Genomic DNA, 21,314 nt, shown 5'->3' with positions numbered 1-21,314 from the left:
AAACGCTTTCCAGAAGGCGGGAAGAGGCACAAGACTCGATAAAATGGTTTCCGCTCAATGGATTGCCCTTGTATACCCGACTGAGCGCTAGGTTGTGCACACTGCGGGGATATATTCTCGCGCGGCTGTGTTGTTTCCAAAACGCACACAAGGTGCAGTAGCCATGGGGTGACATTCGATACGGCGCCTGATCAAACCTAGTTTTGCCTTCCGTCACGCTGCCCTCAAAACTTCTCAAACAGAAATTGGTTAGAAAGCCCAGCAGTTGGCGTAATTTTAATGCATTTGTAATGTCCGATCTTTGGAAAATGTAAGTGGAATATCAAATTGCGGCCAACGATACTCATGGAGTTTCTTTTCTTTGTGAGCAGTAGCAAGTCGAGAGTTTAATCAAAATATCCCGCAGTCACAGAAGTAGTAATTCAGAGGAGTTCCCCACGCAATATTATATAAGGGACATGTCCAAAGAATATTATGGTTGTGATAAAATACGCACTGTGCCAACATTTTCTGGAATACAATGTTTTCATACATTTGTTGAGAAGTGGAATTTTTATTTGCAGCCAGAGACTTTCGTTATGCAGACATGCAAGAAACCAAACTGAGGCCTTGTGCGAAAATCGTGGCTGCAGCTACAAATAACAAGTGCGCTGGCGGCTGCTGCCAATTTGAATGAGCCTCGAATTCGACCAAGAGAGGGCGCAATTTTCTTAAAAACAGAGGGTCCTGTGATAGGAACTGAACCTCGCGGGTTTACGAACTGCACATGTTGCGGTGGCACCGCTACCAACAAAATGAACACTCCCGACCAATATAGCTCTATTCAAGCGACGCGGGGTGTCTCTGCTCGAGGGGGAAAGACTCTCAGCAGTAGCTATAGTTTATTCAAACCTGGTCGAAGCTGTGTTAGGGACTATTCAGTGAAAGAAATAGTCTCGGCTCCTTGAACTAACCCGTAAGTATGACTTGTAAGTCGTACGTACGAGAAACAAGTCGTATAGTTGAAGTACTAGTTACAATTCAGACTTTTTACGTAGTAGAAATAAGTCAAACGTACGAGATATCAAAGTTGCACGTACGAGATAAAGTCGTATGCACGAGATATAACTCACATGGACGGGTTAGCTGAAGGGGAAGAGATTTATTTCGCCTTAGACAGCTTGGCAGCGTTGAATTCCGTTAGGATTTTTTTCAACTGACTATCCTCCGACGGGCTGGAGACATCAATCGGCTACGGAGACCAAGGCTTCCAGCATTTGACCTGTCAGTTCCTGGTGACTTTTCAGAGCTAATGTTCTCTTTGTGTTTAAGCTACAGAGGACGAAGTCGATGGAAGAAACAGATGTGCCTGCCTCCTAGTCTCGGAGTTTGGGCGTTATATTACGGAGTCAGTATTGACTTCCTGGCCTCGTTTTTAAACCCCCGGGGGATTTTGCCCCCCCCACCACATGTTTTTTCTCAGCCAAGCCTTTAGGAGTTTTTCAGTAGCCCCTTGCAATCATTTTGACACCAATGTTGTGAAAATTGCGAAGTTCTCGCGCAGTGCCAATTTTTCTGAAACAGTTCAACCAAAAAATGTATACTTTTCCACTGCTGTGCTCAATTATTAATGCATGCAGGCCGGCACGCGTCTGGCCTTGAATTTCAAATAACCGTAACAACAAAATCACGGTTCAGATTAAAAACTCATGAGGCATGTCCGTACATGCATGTCGGTTTTGCAAAATAATCTGGCATGAGACCTTGAAGGGGGGGGCTACCCGGCTGTGAGATGGTTCAAAATAACCCAGCTTTTTAGGATAAAACATGCGAGCCTGGCGGATCCTAACGCGAGTTGATTGGGGTCCGGGTGTCCATGGTCTCTGTTGGTTGCTCAGGCATTCGGCGCATCCGGGACCTACCTCCATGCTGAAACTTTCAGTGGTGATGGTTTGCTGCTGTAGAGAGTTGTCTGTTTGTCAACACACTATGGGAAGTCGGTGACAGCACCGTACCATGGTCGTGTATTAGACGACAAATGACTTTGCCTCTACTGTCTCGCTGGTTGTACAGGTATTCGCCTGCGTTGCGATCTATGATTAATAGGTAGATTTGTCCCGCTACTGAAATGTGAAATTCGATCGTGGCACTGCATGTTCGATGTAGACATGCAAACATGGACCAAACCACGGCTGTTTTTCCTTAACTGCTAATAAATGGCCTTCCTATATGGAATCAAATTACCACCGTAGAAATGTAACTGCTGCGCCTTGCCATTAATGGTCATTTGTCGTCTCAGCGCGATGTATATAAAAGGGTCAGGGCGATGAAGATGTCTTAGATACCCTTCTTGGGCGACCTCATACGCTGTTCAACTGTAGAATTCGGCATTCTTTGGGGGGTTAAGTGTATTGAAAAGAGCGCTTTTCCGAACATTTGAAATTCCTTGTGCTTTTCTAGACATCAGAGGGCGCTGTTGCTGTGATGTCAGTCAAGTAAGACCACAGACATATAAACGCATAGACCGCCGGTCTTGCACGTAATACCGTGATTTCTAAAAGTATGGGCAAACAACGATCGAAGCGACGGATGGCAGCGCGTCCAGTGCGCATTACGCGCAACGCATTTCCATGGCACATGTATTTGTTTACATGTGCTTCCAAATACGTTCACCTTTTTTGCTCTTCGGTACTGGTATCTATTCTTTTCAAATGTTGCAACCGCATTGTTTTGAATCTATGGACCAGATTAAGTAAAGAGAGGGTTTTTTACAATCGAAAAATTCCTCAACTGTGCGTAAATCTCCTAAACCGAGGGGTGAATTTGCCCATAGTTTTTATTTTAGTCTGGCGCCACGCAGAACACGAACCCCCCCCCTGTAGTTTTGAATAGGACCTGACAGTCAATGCGTTTATATGTCTGTGAGTAAGAGACCGCTCAGAGCACCGGGGGTAACGTTGCACGATATGCCTGCCCGAATTATGTCAGAAGTGTCTACGGTGCAAATTTGATTCATATTCTACACAGATGCTGACAAATATTTGTGTACATTACAATTTGATTGAGGATGTTTGGCGAGGCTCAGCGATTCTATCATCTGTAAATCCATGTGTGAGGAATTGAGATTAATACATAGCCATTGGGTCGAACGCGAGATACATTTAGCTATCTGTAACGGTGCAACTATAAAGCCTTTCCGGTTATTAAAATATGCGGGGTAACTAGACACGGACTTTTCTCATTAAAACCTGTAATGTTCTTTTGTCTTGCTTGAAAACTGATGATTAAAGCTGAAAATGATCCGAACCCTGCACCGCATTTGAAAGATGGATACAGTCTTTTCGTTATAAAGACCGGCTAAATTACACTGAAAGACTCTCGAATAAATTTTTTGTTTGGAGACGACAGCAGGGAAGTAGGCTATGAGGAAGAAAGGACACGACGATAATATCCTTGCACTTGACGATTCCGCGGTTCACTCGTCACTTAAAGCCGTTCTCTCTATTGGACAGTCTCACTGACATATCTCGTCAGCCCACTAAATGTGTTTATTGGTCCAATTTCTCTCTGCTGTTTGTCCCTTTCTGGGAGTTGCAGGAGCCATGAACGAATACAAGGGTTTCACAATTATGCGCCTCCAAGAGTTTGTGCGCGAAATCTGTCGACCCAGTGCGCGTTTGCAAACTCTTGGAGGCGCACTGTTGTGAATCGCATTAATTGAGCTAAATCTCTAAGACTTTAGACTTTTCCCCAACGTACGTCACCTCAGTACCATTACGAAAGTTGTAACCAAATAGAAGACTCCCAAATCAAGTTTGTGTGGCAGGCTTCTAGACCTTTTTAAAATGCAAATTTTTAAAGTAATCTGAAAATGAATAGGCCTATAAGATTTTCCTCGCCATCACGGGTGTTTGCGGGTCAAAATTTCCGTCAGTCATATTGGTGTGCAGTCTTTGGATAAATAGTCTAACCTTTAATCCAAGACAGCCTTTTCACTCAAAAATGATTACAGTTGGTGGTCGTACCAAGATGCAAACATTACACCATGGAGCGCTCCCCGCTGGAATTAAAAACAATAATAAGCGATGAAGATTGATTAATGCCTTTGCATGAAAAAAAAAGCAGTTGTCGGCGGTTGGGCTTAGTGAATATAAGCACGTACGTAAAATACAGTGGGGGAATTAGGCACGACTGCTTGTTCAATGCTCTTGTAATTGATTAATACAATTAGGTCACTCTGGTATAGGCTGTAGAAATAGCTGGTCCACTTTCGTTCTTTTGTACTACCGCATCTATTCATCTTGTGATTTCTCTTGCAACTGCGTTTCCCATTTTATTACAATTCCACGAGTCTCCATCTCTTTCTCTCTCAAGCTAATCGCCTAATTGCATTTTTCGCCCACCTGAATTCCCAGATCAAGTTCTTAAAGTTAGAATTTGTTGACTGAAACAATACTCTGAAAACATTTTTGGCAAAGTGTTTGTTCGTAAACTGAATACAATTATTGTCCAGTTGCATTTACTTACATAATAATCTTATCTACATCAAACCAAGCTACATAAAATGAAGCCGACGTTTTTCCTGTTGCCACAATTCAGGAAGAGGAAACAATCTTTATTTGTATTGTAAGTCCAAAATGCTTTCAGGTTTTTACTCCGCGGAAGACACTGCTACGTGTGACTAGAAACGCATTCCTAGTTAAAACAGTACAGACAGGCCGGGGGGGGAGTCGAATCGGATGCTGTTTTATCAACGCTTCAATTGACTTGGTCCAGTCAATGTTGGATATGATTTATGCTTCCCGACCTCGGGAATGTTGATGATTTCCTCGATCCTGGGAATGTGATGGGGCAGAAATCATAATGTGATTGACTTTCCTGGACAATCTCCAATTTAATTCCCCACACAGCAGTGACTAGCCTGAGTTAGCCGTGGCTCTCGTCCTCAAGTACTAAAGATAAGATCAAGTATGCCGTAATGTCGGTACCACAGCTGCTTGCAATATATTTCTGCTTAGATATGTCGTCTTTTTTTTACCTTCGGTATGGTGGATTGATTTTGTACAGGTAAATATAACTAGGTGCTATTTTTCAGGCAATCATACGGTACTGAAGCACCGGTATATAGATAGGCTATCTTAAAGTTTAGAACTCCTGATTAAACTGATGCATTGGGGGACTTCTAGTCAGTCAATCTTTTCAGAGTCTTATAGCGTAAGTGCTTCTTAGTAATATCATTTAATCTTCACACGTAGAATTTTTCAAGTGATTACATCTTTCCTACATCCGTCCACCGAAACACTACGGTTAGAATTATGATTTACAGCCGCTAGTACAAAAGTAATAGGCCTATAAGGAGCACACATGTCGAATGCAATTAATTTCGAAGTTGTAAAGGTGTGCAAGTCTGTCCGCTTGTTGGTTAGAGAGATTACTATTTTGGGGGTGACTTAGTTTAGGCTTCCCATTTTCACGACCATCAAGATTTTTTTGGTTTTTACTTGTGTACCTATCTACAAAACATGTGAACGAGTCTGTCAATAAACAAGATTGCGAGTTGGAGCTACCGACTTTAAACTTCGTCGGTCCCATCCAGTTCGTTGGTCCCTGCTCACATAATGAACTCGACCGTTCAATCCAATCTCCTTTGCACGGACGGCCACGTTTGAATCTCTTGGCCACAGCCGTTAATTATTTACGCATCTAGATTAGTTCTTGAAATCATGTGAAATCATGGTATAAACCTACAAAACCATTAAAACTTCTGCGCATATCAACATGTCTCTTTCATTTTGACGTTTTTGAACAGTGGAAACAACAAACATTATTGGAAATTTGAAGAGAATGATGGCCATCTTAACAAGAACCCAGACGCTAAAGCAGGTGTATTTTGTACTTGCCTTGTGTTGTATAAAACAAGCATATAGGCCTACATGTATTCACATCTTGCTCGAGAATGAAGTTCCTAAATTCAATCTTTTTGGACTGAATATCGGTAGAAAATTTTAACTTAAATTTTTCATACGCGGCTGGCGAGACCTGTACCTCACCAACAGAAACGACACCATCGAGTCTGCATCAGCTGCCATAGACAGTGCTCGGTTACCATGACATCTGCTGGACACGATAATCCGTTGCCATAGCACCGAAATTTGCTGGACAGTACGGATCAATACCACAACGCACCCTGCTGTAGCAAGCTCCTTTTCATTTATTGAGTCTTCTTGTAGCGGAAGTTAATTTTTGCTCTCCCTATCAAGACCATATCTAATATCTTATCGCTTAGGCCATTTACCCTTTTAGTATTTACGTGACAGTTCTTCGCAAATTTCATAATATTTTCGAAACTAAGATTACTCGAATATCAACAAGTGGGTCATCAAATCGCTTCGACATAAATATTTATTATAGCTCTAGATCAGAGTGTTAACTTTTGGAGTAAATAGCGAAGTGTGAACCGTCTTACTCTCATAACTTCAATTTTTCAAAGTCGAAAATAAAATAACAGCCCTTTATGTCCCTGAATACCACGCTCGTGTTTATCTGCGCCTTGTTTTCCCAAACCATTCCTCATGTGCTTAGTGACAGTTGAACGTAATGAGAAAGTTTGGCTGTAGAGTAATGGAAAACAGTCATTTATCTAGTTATTTATTTGTTTTTAGAGATTGTCCGAGTAATATTTGACGTTAATCGACCAAAATAGCCCATTTTTATGGCCAACGTTTGCCGGCAAAGGGGTACCACAATGATTGCACACGGAACGCTCAGTGTGATTTTCCAACGGTGGGAGCATCATCAGGTGTGGACAGGCACCCTCTTCAATGTGGTCAGCTCCTGTTTCCTCTGACCCCGGGACCTGTGTTTATCCGGGCGGGTCGAGCTGGGGCGATCCTCCCTTAATAGTGTCTATTCCTTGTTGTGTCCTCCCGCAATCCATTAAAGAAAGAATATGCCTCGGCAAAGGCCCGAAACGATACAGCCGCGGCTATCTTGATGGCCTTGCATTTAAGAGTAATAAGGTGTCTTCCGTAAGTTTTATTAACAGTAAGCCTGCAGTGTTTCCGAATGGTACTTGCCTCTGTTTAATATTCCGTACCAAACAATGTATGCAATGCCATTTCCACGTTGATGGGTCTTGATATTTCTCAGTAAAACGACTTACACGCCACGGGTACAATGATGAAGTCGGGGTCATTTAAAAGGTGATTTTTGGCGCTTGGAATAGCGCTATGTCCTCGTATGATTATATCTAAACAAAAAAGTTGTTTTTGCTTTGATTGAAGGGTAAATCGCCAAGTGCTGCGCGGGTTGCATCAGACAAAAACATAAAGCCTCATTTTCAAGCCAACTGAGCTTCTAAACACCGTGTATCTTTTACGTAATTTCTCAGCATTGCATTCGAGAATTCAGAATTTGGGTGAAAGCCGAAAGCCTCTTAAAATAAGCACTCGTGTACACAAACCAGGGGAATAGCTTCTCTGATGTGTTCTGTCGAAGTACTGTGACAACGTTCTAAGTTCGTATTAATTCTCCATTCTCCTGTATTTTTGAAAATTGCTTTTTTACAATATCTAACAGTGGCACGTTGACTTATTGGAACTAAGTCTTGCAAACTGAATTACAAATTACAATCAAATAGTTTTAACTCAACAATTATACGTATAATGATCAAACTAATACTTAGATATTCAAAAGGACTTATGTACGAACATTTGTGAGAGAAATGGCGTTTGTGAATCCTAGTGAAACAGTAGATAAGGCTTTGCTGTCTAAAATATGCACGCAAACAATTCAACAACCGAAAGTCCTTTTTTTTAGATTACCAGCAACTTTTGTCCCATGCAGTACAAAATTCCAATTTACCAAGCTACGCAGACGAACAGTATAATATTTTAATTTAAGTAGTAGTTTTTTAAATATAAGCAAGTATTTAAATTGATGGCGGTCCCTGTCGTGAGGGATAGCCGACTTTGTTACTCGGTGAGGATTTTCATACCTACAAATCCCTTCAAAACCGTATTTTTAATTTGATAAAGGGCCACTGTGAGCCGGATAATCAGGTCATTTGCAGCTGCCTTTTTTTTCTGGACGAAAAAACGTAAGTGAAATTTCAAATATTCACATTCAACATATCCTCAAGGGAATACTTCAGAAAGGAAGAACTTGACGTTGCGTCGCTAAGTCTTGGCTTGAGAAACCAACATTCATGCATGTGGCGTATATAATGACCAAACTGACGGATCCTGAGGGAAAAGTTAATTTACTGACGACGATTTTGGGGGGCTGTTTCATTTCCCGTCCCTGCCAAAACGCGTAAAAAATCCAATTGGCCTACCACGTGAGAAAGCGCAAAAAGAAACCTAAAATCGACCCCACATTCTAAAACAGGAAAGTGTGAAATTTTGCTCCGCCTTTGACCATACTCCACAAATTAAGTGACTTATTTTCCTCTATTCTCTGGCGTCTGTGTGGTGATGCAGTTCTGAGAAGTAATTAAAAACACTTACCAGTTTCACTTCATCATTATTGTCATCTATAAAAAAACACGTACACGGTGACAAGTCGATCAGAGGATGATCGGGGCTGGCCTAGCTACTGCCAATAGAGACACCTGTTTGCTGTGTTTGGGTTTTTACTGAAATGTAATCAAGCTGCAACAGAAAATTATGACTGGTTCACTGCCGACCAAATTCATTTGAAGCGAAAAAATGGAGTCGTGTCACCCCATGAAAAATGTGTGTTGGTGTCCCTTTGTGTTTCCAGGAATGTCTGAATTACCCATAGACGATAGCCAGGCAGCAGTTTGCTTTCCACTCTGAATGCTGCAATTAACCCCTTCTCTGAAATGTCCCCAGCTCGGCTATTTCGAATGTTTGATGTCCTACGTTCCACTTGTTGAAGTCGAGCAGACAACGCAATCTCGCACGCGATGCCATTTCAAATGTCAGTCATGTGATTATTTTACGACGTTGTGTGGGCTTGAGGACAAAAGTGGTCCACATATTGTAGGGTCCGAGGATGTTGTGTAAGTTTACACAAGTCCTTGCAATGTTTCTTGGTCCCTGAAAAACGATTTCAGAAAAATTTTCCTTCAGGGTGCATCTGTTGCAAAATATAAGAGGAACAGTTAAGGTAGGCCTACTCATCAGAAACTCCAGGTTAACAGAGTGTTCATGGTGGGGAAAATGAGTATTTTCCCCGAGTTCTTAAAAAAAGAAGAAGTATGCGTGAACAGGTTGGAGTGTAAACAATGTAAAGGTGTCTGCGACTTACTATTTTTGTTCATAGCAACCAGCAGTTTAACAAACAGTAGCCAATACCTGATAGTGTGCTACAATACCTGATATTGTGCAACAGTACCTGATATTGTGCTACAATACCTGATATTGTGCTACAGTACCTGATATTGTGCTACAATACCTGATATTGTGCTACAATACCCGTACTGCGCTACAATACCCGATATTGTGCTACACTACCTGATAGTGTGCTACAATACCCGATATTGTGCTACAATACCCGATACTGAGCTACAATACCCGATATTGTGCTACAATACCCGATATTGTGCTACAATACCTGATATTGGGCTACAATACCTGACATTGTGATATGATACCTGATATTGTGATACAATACCCGATATTGTGCTATGGTAACGGTATCCCATGATATTAATTTACTCAAAGTCATTCTACCATGAATTCGCCTCTGATTACCTACATTGAATATGCGAGCATAATTATTAAAAATTGACCTGGGGCAGAGTCCCTGAGGGTCACTCGTCTTGATGCACACCAGAGGCTGCGCCTGTCTGATGTGTTTGCTTGTGATTTGAAGGTCCTGGTTAATATAGAAGAAACACTTCTCCTTCTCCAAGCTTGATAAAAATGTTTATTCTCCCTTGCTTTGTTGTGATTAAACGAGCAACATCCACCAACTAAATTATTGATATACTACACAAACTCCATATTGACGATTAAAAAAACATGGTTGCAAGCGTCCACTTGTCGCATCCAAAGATTTTATTAAAATGTTCATTTTTGCTCTTAATAATTTAAAACTTCACTATTCGACGCTCAATGTTGCTTTTGTCAACCTTCGCTCAACGGAGTGATTACAGTATTTTTTTCGGAGAAAGACAACGAACCTGTTGAATATACATAGAGCGAGACTTTAAATAAAACTAACGCAACTGATGACTTCCACTTAATTCCTTACAACAGGAGCAATTTTTGTAACGAAATACTCTCTATATACATATCAAGTATAGGAAAATAAAATGTGCTGTGGTGAAACATGTATTCAATATTATATATATACATAAATTTTAGCGCAATTTCATTGAGTTTATTACAAAAATAACAAAGGTTCACTAAAGCAAGATTACAGGCTGTTGTTATATCCCTTGGTATTTTGTTAATTTCGCAAGTGTACACGGTATTTTATGTCGCCGACCCAGAAAGCAACAATTTTCCCGAGTGACAGGAACGTCTTTGGAATTCGTGAATCAAAGGAGTGCAGACTTGGCACAGTTTGAAAGTTTGCTTCCGTAAATATATTGGTAACTCTATGGGTCTGGTTGTACTCATCTTAATGTATAGATACTACTGGATGCTCAAATCCTCATTGTTCACTTTATTCTCTTCCCAACCCTGCATTCATTAACTATATTCTCATGTCTCCCCTTAACCCAAACTGTCTTACTTCCGTGTGACACCCTTTTCTGCCACGTTGTGCGCATCACAAATGTTGGGCACTTGGATGACCTCTGCAAATCTCAAACCTTGTTAGACTCCTCGTCTTAATGAGAAAATATGGCATTTTATTGAAAATGTAGTCGTCTGGCTTGCCGAGATTAGCAAGGTTGGCCTTGGTTTTTCCCCGTTGAAGAGGAAGAGTGTATCCCCGGAGAGGCAGTGCCACAACTGGTCGATAAGTGCTGAGTGTACGTAGCGGCCAGACCTAGCCTTGGGCCTCTACAGCCATTTAATAATTATCTGGTATCAGAAAAAGCGATTGGGTTTTTGTGTGTGTGTGTGTGTGTACAATTTGCTAAAGTAAAGTATCACAGGAAAAACAGCTGCAGCATTATTATTAAAACAGCTGAAGCAAATATTACATGCTGCAAGCATATTTTATGTAGAATTGATTGTTAATATCGAGAGGCATATACATTACAATCCCCTTTTTGTGTCCATTGATTACTGTTTGTAAACTTCACTTTGAGAAATGAAAAAGGATTTTATCCGCAGGAAAACACGTTACCTCGACACCAGTAAAATGTGAACAAACCTTTTACATGTACGTCCATCCGACGATGCAGATGGGTAATCATGGCCTAGTCCGGCACCTAATGTGATCTTTCCTAACTGGAATTTTCGAAATGAATACTGTGATACCTTACGAATCCATCAGTGTTGTAGTCAAGTCATTTCTCAAGTCCCTTCATAAGACTAGTCACAAGTAGCAGGTTGAGCAATGGCAGGAATTTTTGTCGCAGTTCAGTCGTGTAAGTTGTGACTTGCCCTGAGACCGGCTTGTAATGAACCCATGATGGACACGTACGTAGGAACATGTGATGGACTCGACCACAACACTGGAATCTTTACGATTGTTTTACAAACATTTAACGTCATTATTGAAAACGCCTGAAGCAAATTTACAGATTACATAAGTATTAGTATTGCATGTCCAAAGCAAACTCAATCGTTAACTCGTACATTGAGCTTAAAACAACAAAGTAAGTCTTAGAAAGTTATGTAATTGACGATGCACTTTTGTATATTCGGAACAAAACAAAAACGCAACCACTGTGTATTTTTCATAGGTGGCAAGCGTTTTCGTAGATTAAAGTAAAGGAAAAACGAACATGTGGAGAGATACGTGTGAATGAACTTCCTCAAAAGTAAGACAGTAGGGCTTACGGACATTTTGGAAAGAAATCTGAATCACAATTTTTTTCTCTTAAAAGTGTGCAGACTGAATCACTAAAGCCATTTAATGTGTTTTACGCCCTTGGGAGGTGTCACCAATCCATCGTTGCTTTTATTTGTGTACACAAAAACAACATGTCTCTTCATGTCAGTTCCAAGTTTTCTTTTCCGCAATATTTACTCATTAGGGCCTATGTCATTGAATACCAAACGCAAAGACAGGCCACACTGCAACACTAAGAGACGATGGCCAGGCGTTAATTCCATCGACATCACGTGTGGAACATTTTAAATTGCATTGTATTCAGTGGTACGAACGTCAATCTAATGATAAAACTGCAATACTCCAACGTTTGAATGGAGTTCCCATTATACTAGCTAACCTTTCAGACAGTATACCACTTCTCCTTCCGGTCGCATTCAGTGCCTTGAAGTAATTTTTTTTAAGTATAAAAAGTAATAAGAGTTCTGTGTGATTTTCATTATTTGATTAACCCCAACAATTTTGCCTTTTTTCCACTTGAAACATAGTTTTTACAAAGCGCATAATCCGTCACTATCCACCATCTGAATAAGTCCACAAAACAAACATTTGATTATTTATTACACTGATAATTAGCCACATCCTTATCCAGCACACATTTCAGTAAACAAGACAACATCACAGTAAAGTTGGTTATAACAAATTGGAATAAACCCTTCTTCGATACAAATCTTGATGAGGCTCAAAATGTGACTAGCCTTTAAAACGTTTCCTTCCAGTTTTCTGGGGAAAAAAAGATTCTGCCTAGGTTCTGAAATGCATTCTCTCCAGAGCTAAATTTACAATGCAGCTTAATCATGGAAGGCCCTGGCTACTTAGCAGGAGCAGGCAGGGTATATTGTCCTTGTCAGTGCACACCCAGTCTGTCTTTGTCAGCTTTTGTCTGTTCAGTCGTTCGCACGCACGTGTTCTTCCTGGGCAGGTGTCTTGGCGACCTTTGGCGAGCCCGGTCGTGTGCGTTACACGCGATAGAAGTGATAGGTTCTGCAAAGCCGTGGGCATTGTCAGATGCAAACTGTTGCGCAAATTTCGCAGAACTGTCGGCAACCAGGTACATATGTTGAGGAAGCCAGTGGAAATTTACGCCTTTGTAGTTTTAAGGACAGAAAATGGCGATGGATGGACAAAACGAAAGTGGGGGTGACCGTGGTGAAAGGAGTGTCGGTGGTGTTTATTACTCACGATGAGTGGTGTAAAATTATGCGGTATCGGTCACCATTCTGGGATAGACTACGTAGAACTTTAAAATCTACGATTTTTAAGACTGTATCTGGTTTCAAGACTACACTTGTGGTCAGATAATAATCTCTCAGAGTGAAATTGACATCAAAGTTGAAAAAGTGAACTACATCAGCAGCATATTTTCATACAGTTATGACATGATGTCAATGCTATTCAATCTGTATAATAAGGCCTATTGTCATATAGGTCGCATCCAAATTACCAGGCTGTTCCGCTGGAAATCACGCATACGCCTGTAGAAGCCACTAGCTAGGTAGAGGCTTCATGAATTTCCAACGGGTTCATGCAACATCTGGCCCATGCGTCATCAGCCAAATCTGATTCGGACACGGCCATCTTTGTTGTAATGCTGCACTAATACGGGTGATTCACAATAGTGCGCCTCCAAGATTTTGCAACGCATTGACCAATCACAGTACGCGAAATCTGCCGACCCTTTCCAAACGCGCATTGGGTCGACAGATTTCGAGCATTGTGATTGGTGAGCGCGTTGCAAACTCTTTGAGGCGCACTACTGTGAATCTCCCGTATTATCCCTGTTCTCCCTACCACATACCGTCGTAGGCTCAAACATTGACCACCAGTGACACTAATGCCATTCCCTTCTCACATCGGCCATCGTTTTGACCAAAGCATATCCCCCAGCAATTATCAGGGCCACTTTTGCCCATGTGGCTATTAGTAATGCGTAGACAGCAATCATAGTTTCATGAATGTTTCCAAGGCCGTCTAAGGTGAGCAGGAAATTAAACTAACGGCACATTCTTTGCGCACCAAGTCCTCAGGAAAGTGACAGAAACTTAGTTCCTTGCAACTCTGCCACACCGCAAAGCTCTAGAAATGACAGCACTGACAAATTCCTTCGGAATAGATTTTTCTTTAAATCTCCGTGTCTTCTGTAGAGAAAAAAATCATTTCTTCTACACGCGATGCTGAATGGTTTGGCGCAGCGCACGTATGCCTATCTTGGGCAACATTCCATTTGTACTATGTAACAAAGTCAACAAAATTCAAGAGAAAAACAGTTCAATCATAAGCATGAATCGGGGTGTGTGGTATGAGAAAAATCTGACGTGGCGTCGACTTGCGCGAAATAATCCCTGCTTGGTAGATTCAGCCAGAGCGTAATGTAGCCCACTCGAGTCCTCTCCGGCAAAGAGTCTCCCTTAAGCATCCCGTGGGGAGTTCTGTCTCAGGAGACTAATACGTAATTCAAGGAGCAAAGTCGAAGCGGACGGGGAAAACATTAGAAAAAGAATCAAGGAGCGAATCTTTGCCGGCACTTTTCACTCGCCCGTAGATTTTAGGTAGCAAATTCGCATAAAGTCGGGGATTTTCTTCGTTATTCTTGAGTCTAATGCCGTCAGTAATTCTGAACCACCGGTGGCATTATCGAAGTAGAATTGAGTAATCCCTTTGATAAAAACGCTCTGGCTGTATTCGGTTCTGGGTATTTAGTTTCATCCACGAAAAGTAGAAATGAAGCCCCCGAATGTTTGCGCGCGAAATTCTTTGTTCTGGCTGCTGTAAATACTCCATCGTGTAATCTCAGCGGACAGTGTCCGGTTTCTGTTTGTTATTCCATTATCGCGATCCTTTCTAGGATTTTTGTTGGAGACTATCTGTAGCTGTAGCTTTTTGAAACTTTGTTTTCGTGTTCCTTTTTCTCTTCGACAACTCAAAATGGAATATTACCTCGAGAGGATTGTTCCATATCCATTATTTTTGTAGCGCCACCATGCAGAGTGTATAAAGCGATAGCGATAGGGTCAAGCAACACAAAGCGTTTCAGTTCAGAACAACGCAAGCGATGCCTCAAAATAGAAAGATTTACAAGGGAAATGAATAGATGCCTAAAATGGCGTTCTTCGTGACGGTATTTCAGCAAATGAGTTGTGTGCCAGTCTAAGACCTAAATAAAGGGAATTCTTCCACAGAGAAGATGATTTTGTTTTTGAATCCAAAGTTGGCATTATTACTCCACACTAACAAATTTATCAGCCTTAATGATTGAGTCAGTGCGCATTAGCTCGCGATGTAGCTGACCTAATATGTATTTCCTGTACTCCATGTATTTCCAAAATCGAACATTTACAAGATGAATAGAGGGTGACTATATTCCTGGCGTTTTTCACTCCAAGGAATTAATTTCTGCCTGGAAGGATTTAGTTAAATACAATATCCTAGTCGGCAGAGGGACTTAACCAGAGAGAATTATTTAGACTGATTTGTGCTAATTTTATCCTCGTTTTGTTATTCACTGTGTTTTAATCTTTAATAACGCCTCTCAGTAGCCGACCACAAGAAATAAGGTTACTGAAGGAAATACGTCCACAGTGGAACTGTGAAACGCAGCCGCGTCACTGAATTTTTAATAGGCGGGAGTCGAGGATTTCTTATCAGATTTACAGCTAGTGAGAGGGATTCAAGACTTGCTGTAGAAGAAAAAGCCAAGGACGCACCGTGCAATGACAGCAATTTGGACGCTCTATGCAATATTCTGTTGACTGGCGCCACACGTCGATGATATGGCATCGGTCCCCAGCCGACTTAGACAGAATTGAAAGGATAAAATTAGCTCCTGGCAGGGGCGTAGCCACTGGGGGGGGCGGCCTGGGGGAACGTGCTCAGCCCCAAATTCCCAGCGCCCCCACTAAAAAACGAGATAAATGGATGAATGGATATTGAACAAGACTGAAAAAAGCTTGCCCCCCAAAACCAAACCACTTAAAGCTGGTGCCCCCCATGTTGGTGCCCCCCATAAGATGCAGGTGCCCCCTTTGTGCCCCCCCAGTAAAATCCTAGCTTCACATTGGCCTCGGGATGTTTTATTATAATTTCAGAAATATTCCAAGAAAAAATAATACCTTTAAAAAATCAAATTACGTTTACTTTTTGTTCAATCTGAATATACTTGTGCATTTCGCTAAGAGAAACCTTGATATTGTGGAAGTTGTTAAAGACATTCATTTTCGGTCGTGTGGGATAGTACTTCAAGCATTCTTGTATCTGAGAAAACGTACAGCAATGACCAAGGAAGTGTCCGTTGGCGCGTCATCTCCATTATAAATCAATGCCCGATGGAGTACAGGTGAGAAAAATTATCTGGTGAATTGCTCATGGATGAAAACATCCTGTGTTGCTAAATCGAAGTGATGAAAGAACGTATATACAGGTATAATTATCAATCAAGTATCAATGCTTTGGGGGCAGTAGAAAGGTTTCGCCCCAGCTGTCGCTGAATGACTAAACGGATAACTTGTAACTCAGTGCAGATAAGCAAACAATGCATAATTTAATTGTTGCAAAGTGCACGTTGTTGAGTGATTCCAGAAATTAGAGGTCCATTTTTTTGTGTCCCTGTCACATCTGACATATGATTTTTTAAGTTCAGAACACATTTTCAAATTTCCAAGAGTAATGAATTAATGCAAATTACCTGCCAAACAAACAGTAACAGTTCGAAATCAATTCTGGTGATATTCCTGTTTCAAATAACACAGGTCAGATGTAACAGCGACACCAAAATGTCACAATTTTGGACTCCAGTTTCTGGAATTACCCTGTTCTATTTTTGGACTAAACCTTGCCGCGTGTTGCACACGGTCGGAGATGATACCCATCAAGGTGCCTTTCCAACCTGCACGTCAACACTTGCGCCAAAATTGCTCCTGGGGTGATTTTGACGCACATGTGTGTTCATAGACACATGTTATGTTGATGGAGGCTATTTTTTGTCCTTGAAAGTGAAACACATCATGTACGCAACGCATCCCAACTATGGCATATGGAAAGGCGTCTTCCCATTAAAGAATGGCCGTTGACTTCTTGCGCATCATTTAATTCCAAAAATGAGCATACTTTCCATAAGTTTAGTTTGCTTGATTTATTCCTAAGATGCTTTTTTCAGTGCAACAGAGCCGTGTATAATTTTATCACCGCCTGTACGTGTTTTTCTTTATCGTTTTAATTTCGATGTGTAATTTTCTTGGACAAACTTTTTGAATGCGGGGAAATAATATCATTGTTTGCTCATGGTGTTAATTTCAAGTTCTCCCCTTAAGGGAAAACATATGTAAAGGCATGGGCCTTACATGAAAACGCGGGTCTTTAATCTAGTGCAAACATAATTTGATACACGGTGATTCTCACCGTGTACTCAAAACTGAGGATCCGTATGAAAATGAACCGTACTATTTATAGTTCGTCCGTCTTGATAAGTCATCGGTCTCGTGTATAGTTATACAATCTCGTCGACAAAGGGCAAGTGTACTTTGAATGTACGATGTACGTTGGCCCAAGAGACGAATAGAAAAAGCAGATTACCTTTATGCTTGAGCGGTACTAGCCATTGGCATTGTCAATAGTGAAAGCTTCCTTTAGAGTCGTACACCAATGGGTAAGCTATATTCAACAACTTTAAGTTCTTCTGTGTGAAGAGAGTTGATGTGCTGTATGTGATCTTTGCCAGTGTTCCAAGTTCAGTGTGACTGTGAATGTGACTGTGAGTGCGATACTTCCTTCTTGGCCTTGCTTTCTTGACTCTCGCCGCGCAGGTGGCTGAGTTGGACAGTGGACGGAGTCTTGGACTCGTGACGCCGGTCCTGCTTCTTTCTGAAGGCTCGCAGGAACGCCTGGCGGTACCTGGGGTTGGTGATGTTGTAGATGATGGGGTTGACGGCTGAGTTGAGGTACATCATGACGCGGCAGAACTGGGCCCAGGTCCGCCTGGTGGAGCTGACACCGTAGTAGTAGATGTTGTCCCTGCGGATCATGGCCCAGAGGGATGTCAGTTCGAACGGGGCCAGGCAGAGGAAGAAGATAGTCCCGTTAGCGATCAGCATGCGGCTGACCCGGTCTCTCATCTCAGTTTTACGTTCGCGGGAGTTGTGCCGGCTGGTCTTGGACACCCGGTCGTTGAGGGCGCGGAAAATGCAGACGTAGATGACGATGTTGCCGGACATTGCTACCAGGAATGGCAACGCTTGGATTCCGTCGCTGGCGTACGCCACCCAGTGAGCGTCTCTTATGGGCCGGCAAGTCTTCCTGGTGGCAGGATTATTGAGAATATCCTGTAGATTCGAATTCGGGGCAAATGGGTCGTCTTTGAAATAGACGTCTGTCAAAAGAGTCGCCTTGCACGGGATCAACAGCGTTGCTATGATACAACAGATGAACCAAGCTCCAAAAATCAGTTTCAGGGTCCGCCGTTTGGTGTTCAGTTTGTAATCATGTGGTCTGCAGACGGCATAGAATCGCCCCACGGAGACGAGTGTGACCAGCGTGATGGAGGTGAAGTAACAAGAGCCCTTCATAAAGGAGATTAACATGCAGCCGGCGGCGCCTTTAGGTGCTTCGTCATAGACGTCGGGACGACTGACGAACAATGCAAGCTTTTCGCCGATGGCCGTAGACAGGAACACAATGTCTGCCACGGCCAGGTTGATCAGGTAGATATTGACGACAGTCCGCATCCACCGAACGCGAAAGACCACGAAGAGAAATGCCATGTTGCCGAGAAGTCCAATTAGCAGAATGATGGGCATGATGTACATAATAAGGATCACCTCCGATGAGTGGTATTGCACGTTCTCAAGGTCAAGCCAGCTGCTTGTGTTTGGAAAACCGTTAGAGAAGCTTATCCAATCGGAATAATTTTGCCAATCGAAGGTTTCATTGGGATAGCCCTCCCAGAATCCCGAGAAGCCGTAACCCTCCATATCCATCTCGCCAGTTTGTCAACGAAGAAAACACATGTGAAGTAAAGCACCAAATGTAAACCACCGGTACCCAATATCGTCCGTCCAGTTCCTTTACGTCAACGCCCAATTTCTTTTTGCCTTGTTGAGCTCTCTGCTTGGGTTTGAGGTGCCACTGCGTGGCCAAATCGGAGCTCAAGAACTCGGAGGTACGTCTGATCTCTGAGCGGCCCTTGACGAGAGTGATTGTGACTAGCCAACATTTGCTGGACGTGCATGAATCTCGGTTGTTTACCCAACTGTTAAAACTTGCGCCAGTGGTTGCACCACGCGACTCAGATACGAATCAAGCCCGATGGAGATGCGTTTTGGTGACATCCATCACGATGTGGAGGCTTGTTAGCTGAGCTGATGGACCAACCACCGAGCCGCATCGCACCGTCAGATTTTACCAGATGCTTGCCGTCGCGTCAGCCACTGACTGTCCTGTCCGTAAATCCCGCCCACTGAACCCACCAAACTGGGACGTGGGTGATGATACTGCGCGGAGCGCAAAATGGCTGAATAATGCAATTTATGTGGATAGACAGTGTCCTCCATTTGGCAACCTGCCACGGGATCGTCGTTTTAATTATGAAAGTCATAGTCGATCAAAGACTGACGCTCTGTTGAAAGGTGTGCCATCAGCGGGAGTCGCGCTTTAAGGAATTTGGATAAAGAGAGTGAAGCGTATCGGTAGTCGCCAGTTGAAGCAAAGATGCATCGGCTTTAAGCCCGGGCAGTTGATAATACACGCTATCCCTACACTGAATTCATGTATTCTACACAGTTTGCGGCATGTAATTTGATTGATGGATGGGTGGATTGTGTATATGTTGGCGGGTCCCACAGTTCAACGCGACTACGCTGTCCCGTCATGATGCCAGATGTGACTCTGTCCTTTCGCGAAACGACTGAATCAGAAAGACGAACAAAAAGGTGCACCTTTCAACGTCGATTTTGTGACTTGCATATATTGCTGTAACGAGAGCAACTGACTGATGATTGCTTCAGAATTCTCGACAAGCGATATTTCTCATTCTCCGTGTATGAATTAAACAAGAACCGCGCTACAAGTGGTGTGAGTTCCATCGAAATTGCACGGCCGATACGAAATGCTACAGCATTCATAGATGGGAAAGCCTTAACCCTCCCTGGTTCGGTTTCAAATTGCGCATGCGATACAAAAAATGAAATCCTGACTACTTGGCTCCTTGACTTCAGTTGCGTTTGCATATTTAGGTTGAGTGGACTTCAGTCCATTGATCTTTCCTGTTTCCTATCCGATGTCTTACCGATTCTGCGACTGTGATATAAATATTCGAATCCTATGAAAAGCTTGCATCCAGTTTCGTAACAGTCTTCACAAGAGCATTTTAATTTCATTATTTTAACAAATACAAGTTGAGAGTAGGAAGAATTTGAGCATTCGCGATGAGTTAAATAAGCATTCTTCTTGATAACCCTACAGTCAAACTGTACACACTTTTACAAACTGAAGCCATCTTTAAAACTGCTCTGACATTGTGATGTGAGTGGTGATGCACGATGTACAGCTGCAATGAATTTTTCATAGACACAGTTTTTTCAACTTTGTATTCTTCGTCAGTGTATGAAAATTCTGTTACTTTCCTGTGAATTAAATGCATTGAAAAGAACATGCTTTCAAACAATTAAAATTATCCATGCTTTCTCTGACAACTGGGGGCGCTGTTGCTGTGAGGTCATCCGGGAAGACATGGTTTTGTGCATAGGTACTAGGTGCTTCTGTTCAAATTGTGAACCAAGAGTTAACTAACTAAAAGCATTCCTGAGAAGGGGGTTGATGCTTTCTTAATGGTACGCATATTAACAACAATGAATCAGCAAAGAAGAGAAAACTGAGTACAGGAAAATCTACAAACTGCAGTACTTTTTGGTGTATAAATTAGAGTAACACTGAGGTTTCTTCCAGAGCTGGCATCACACTTTTGCTCATGAATATGGAAATTCTCATTAGCATAAAAACCAAAAAGGCGGTGAAATACCCTTTGAAATAGTAAAACAAGAGTTGAAACTGAGACACAAAGGCGCATTGGGGGGTGTATTCAAAAATATTGATTACAGCTACCTTTTCAGTAGTTGATATGTCCATCAACTGATGCTGAGTTTGCTGTTCAGGGTTCAGGGATCAAGTGTTGCAACTTTTATAGATTACAAGCGTGTAAAGTTCAAATTTTCAAGCAGGTAAAACAAAAGAACACAACACTGACAACCAACAACAGTGAGTAACAGACCTTCGGTGAATACCCTACCAAATTGTGCAGTTTTTTAGCCAACAGCAAAAAGCATTCTACAATTGCAATAAAGGTTTTCGCAGTCAATTTAATCTCAATA

The 21,314-nt window shown here is 42.1% G+C and overlaps 1 protein-coding gene across 1 annotated transcript; it reads right to left on the bottom strand.

Moving 5' to 3' along the window:
* Nucleotides 1-9,850: 9,850 nt before the first annotated feature.
* On the bottom strand, nt 9,851-20,005 carry LOC110973285 (somatostatin receptor type 4-like). Its single transcript, XM_087133465.1, has one exon. It carries the CDS (start codon nt 18,924-18,926, stop codon nt 17,682-17,684), a length of 1,245 nt encoding a protein of 414 aa, XP_086989591.1. The 5' UTR covers nt 18,927-20,005; the 3' UTR covers nt 9,851-17,681.
* Nucleotides 20,006-21,314: the final 1,309 nt, after the last annotated feature.

The sequence above is a fragment of the Acanthaster planci genome, linkage group LG02 (assembly GCF_054643075.1).
Source record: "Acanthaster planci isolate LZ-2023a linkage group LG02, COTS_SCS, whole genome shotgun sequence".
NCBI lineage: Eukaryota > Metazoa > Echinodermata > Asteroidea > Valvatida > Acanthasteridae > Acanthaster > Acanthaster planci.
This window is presented reverse-complemented; position numbering and strand designations above follow the sequence as displayed.

Coding starts and splice junctions, on each gene's coding strand:
- LOC110973285 (XM_087133465.1), bottom strand. CDS start 18,926: ATGGATATGGAGGGTTACGGCTTCTCGGGATTCTGGGAGGGCTATCCC.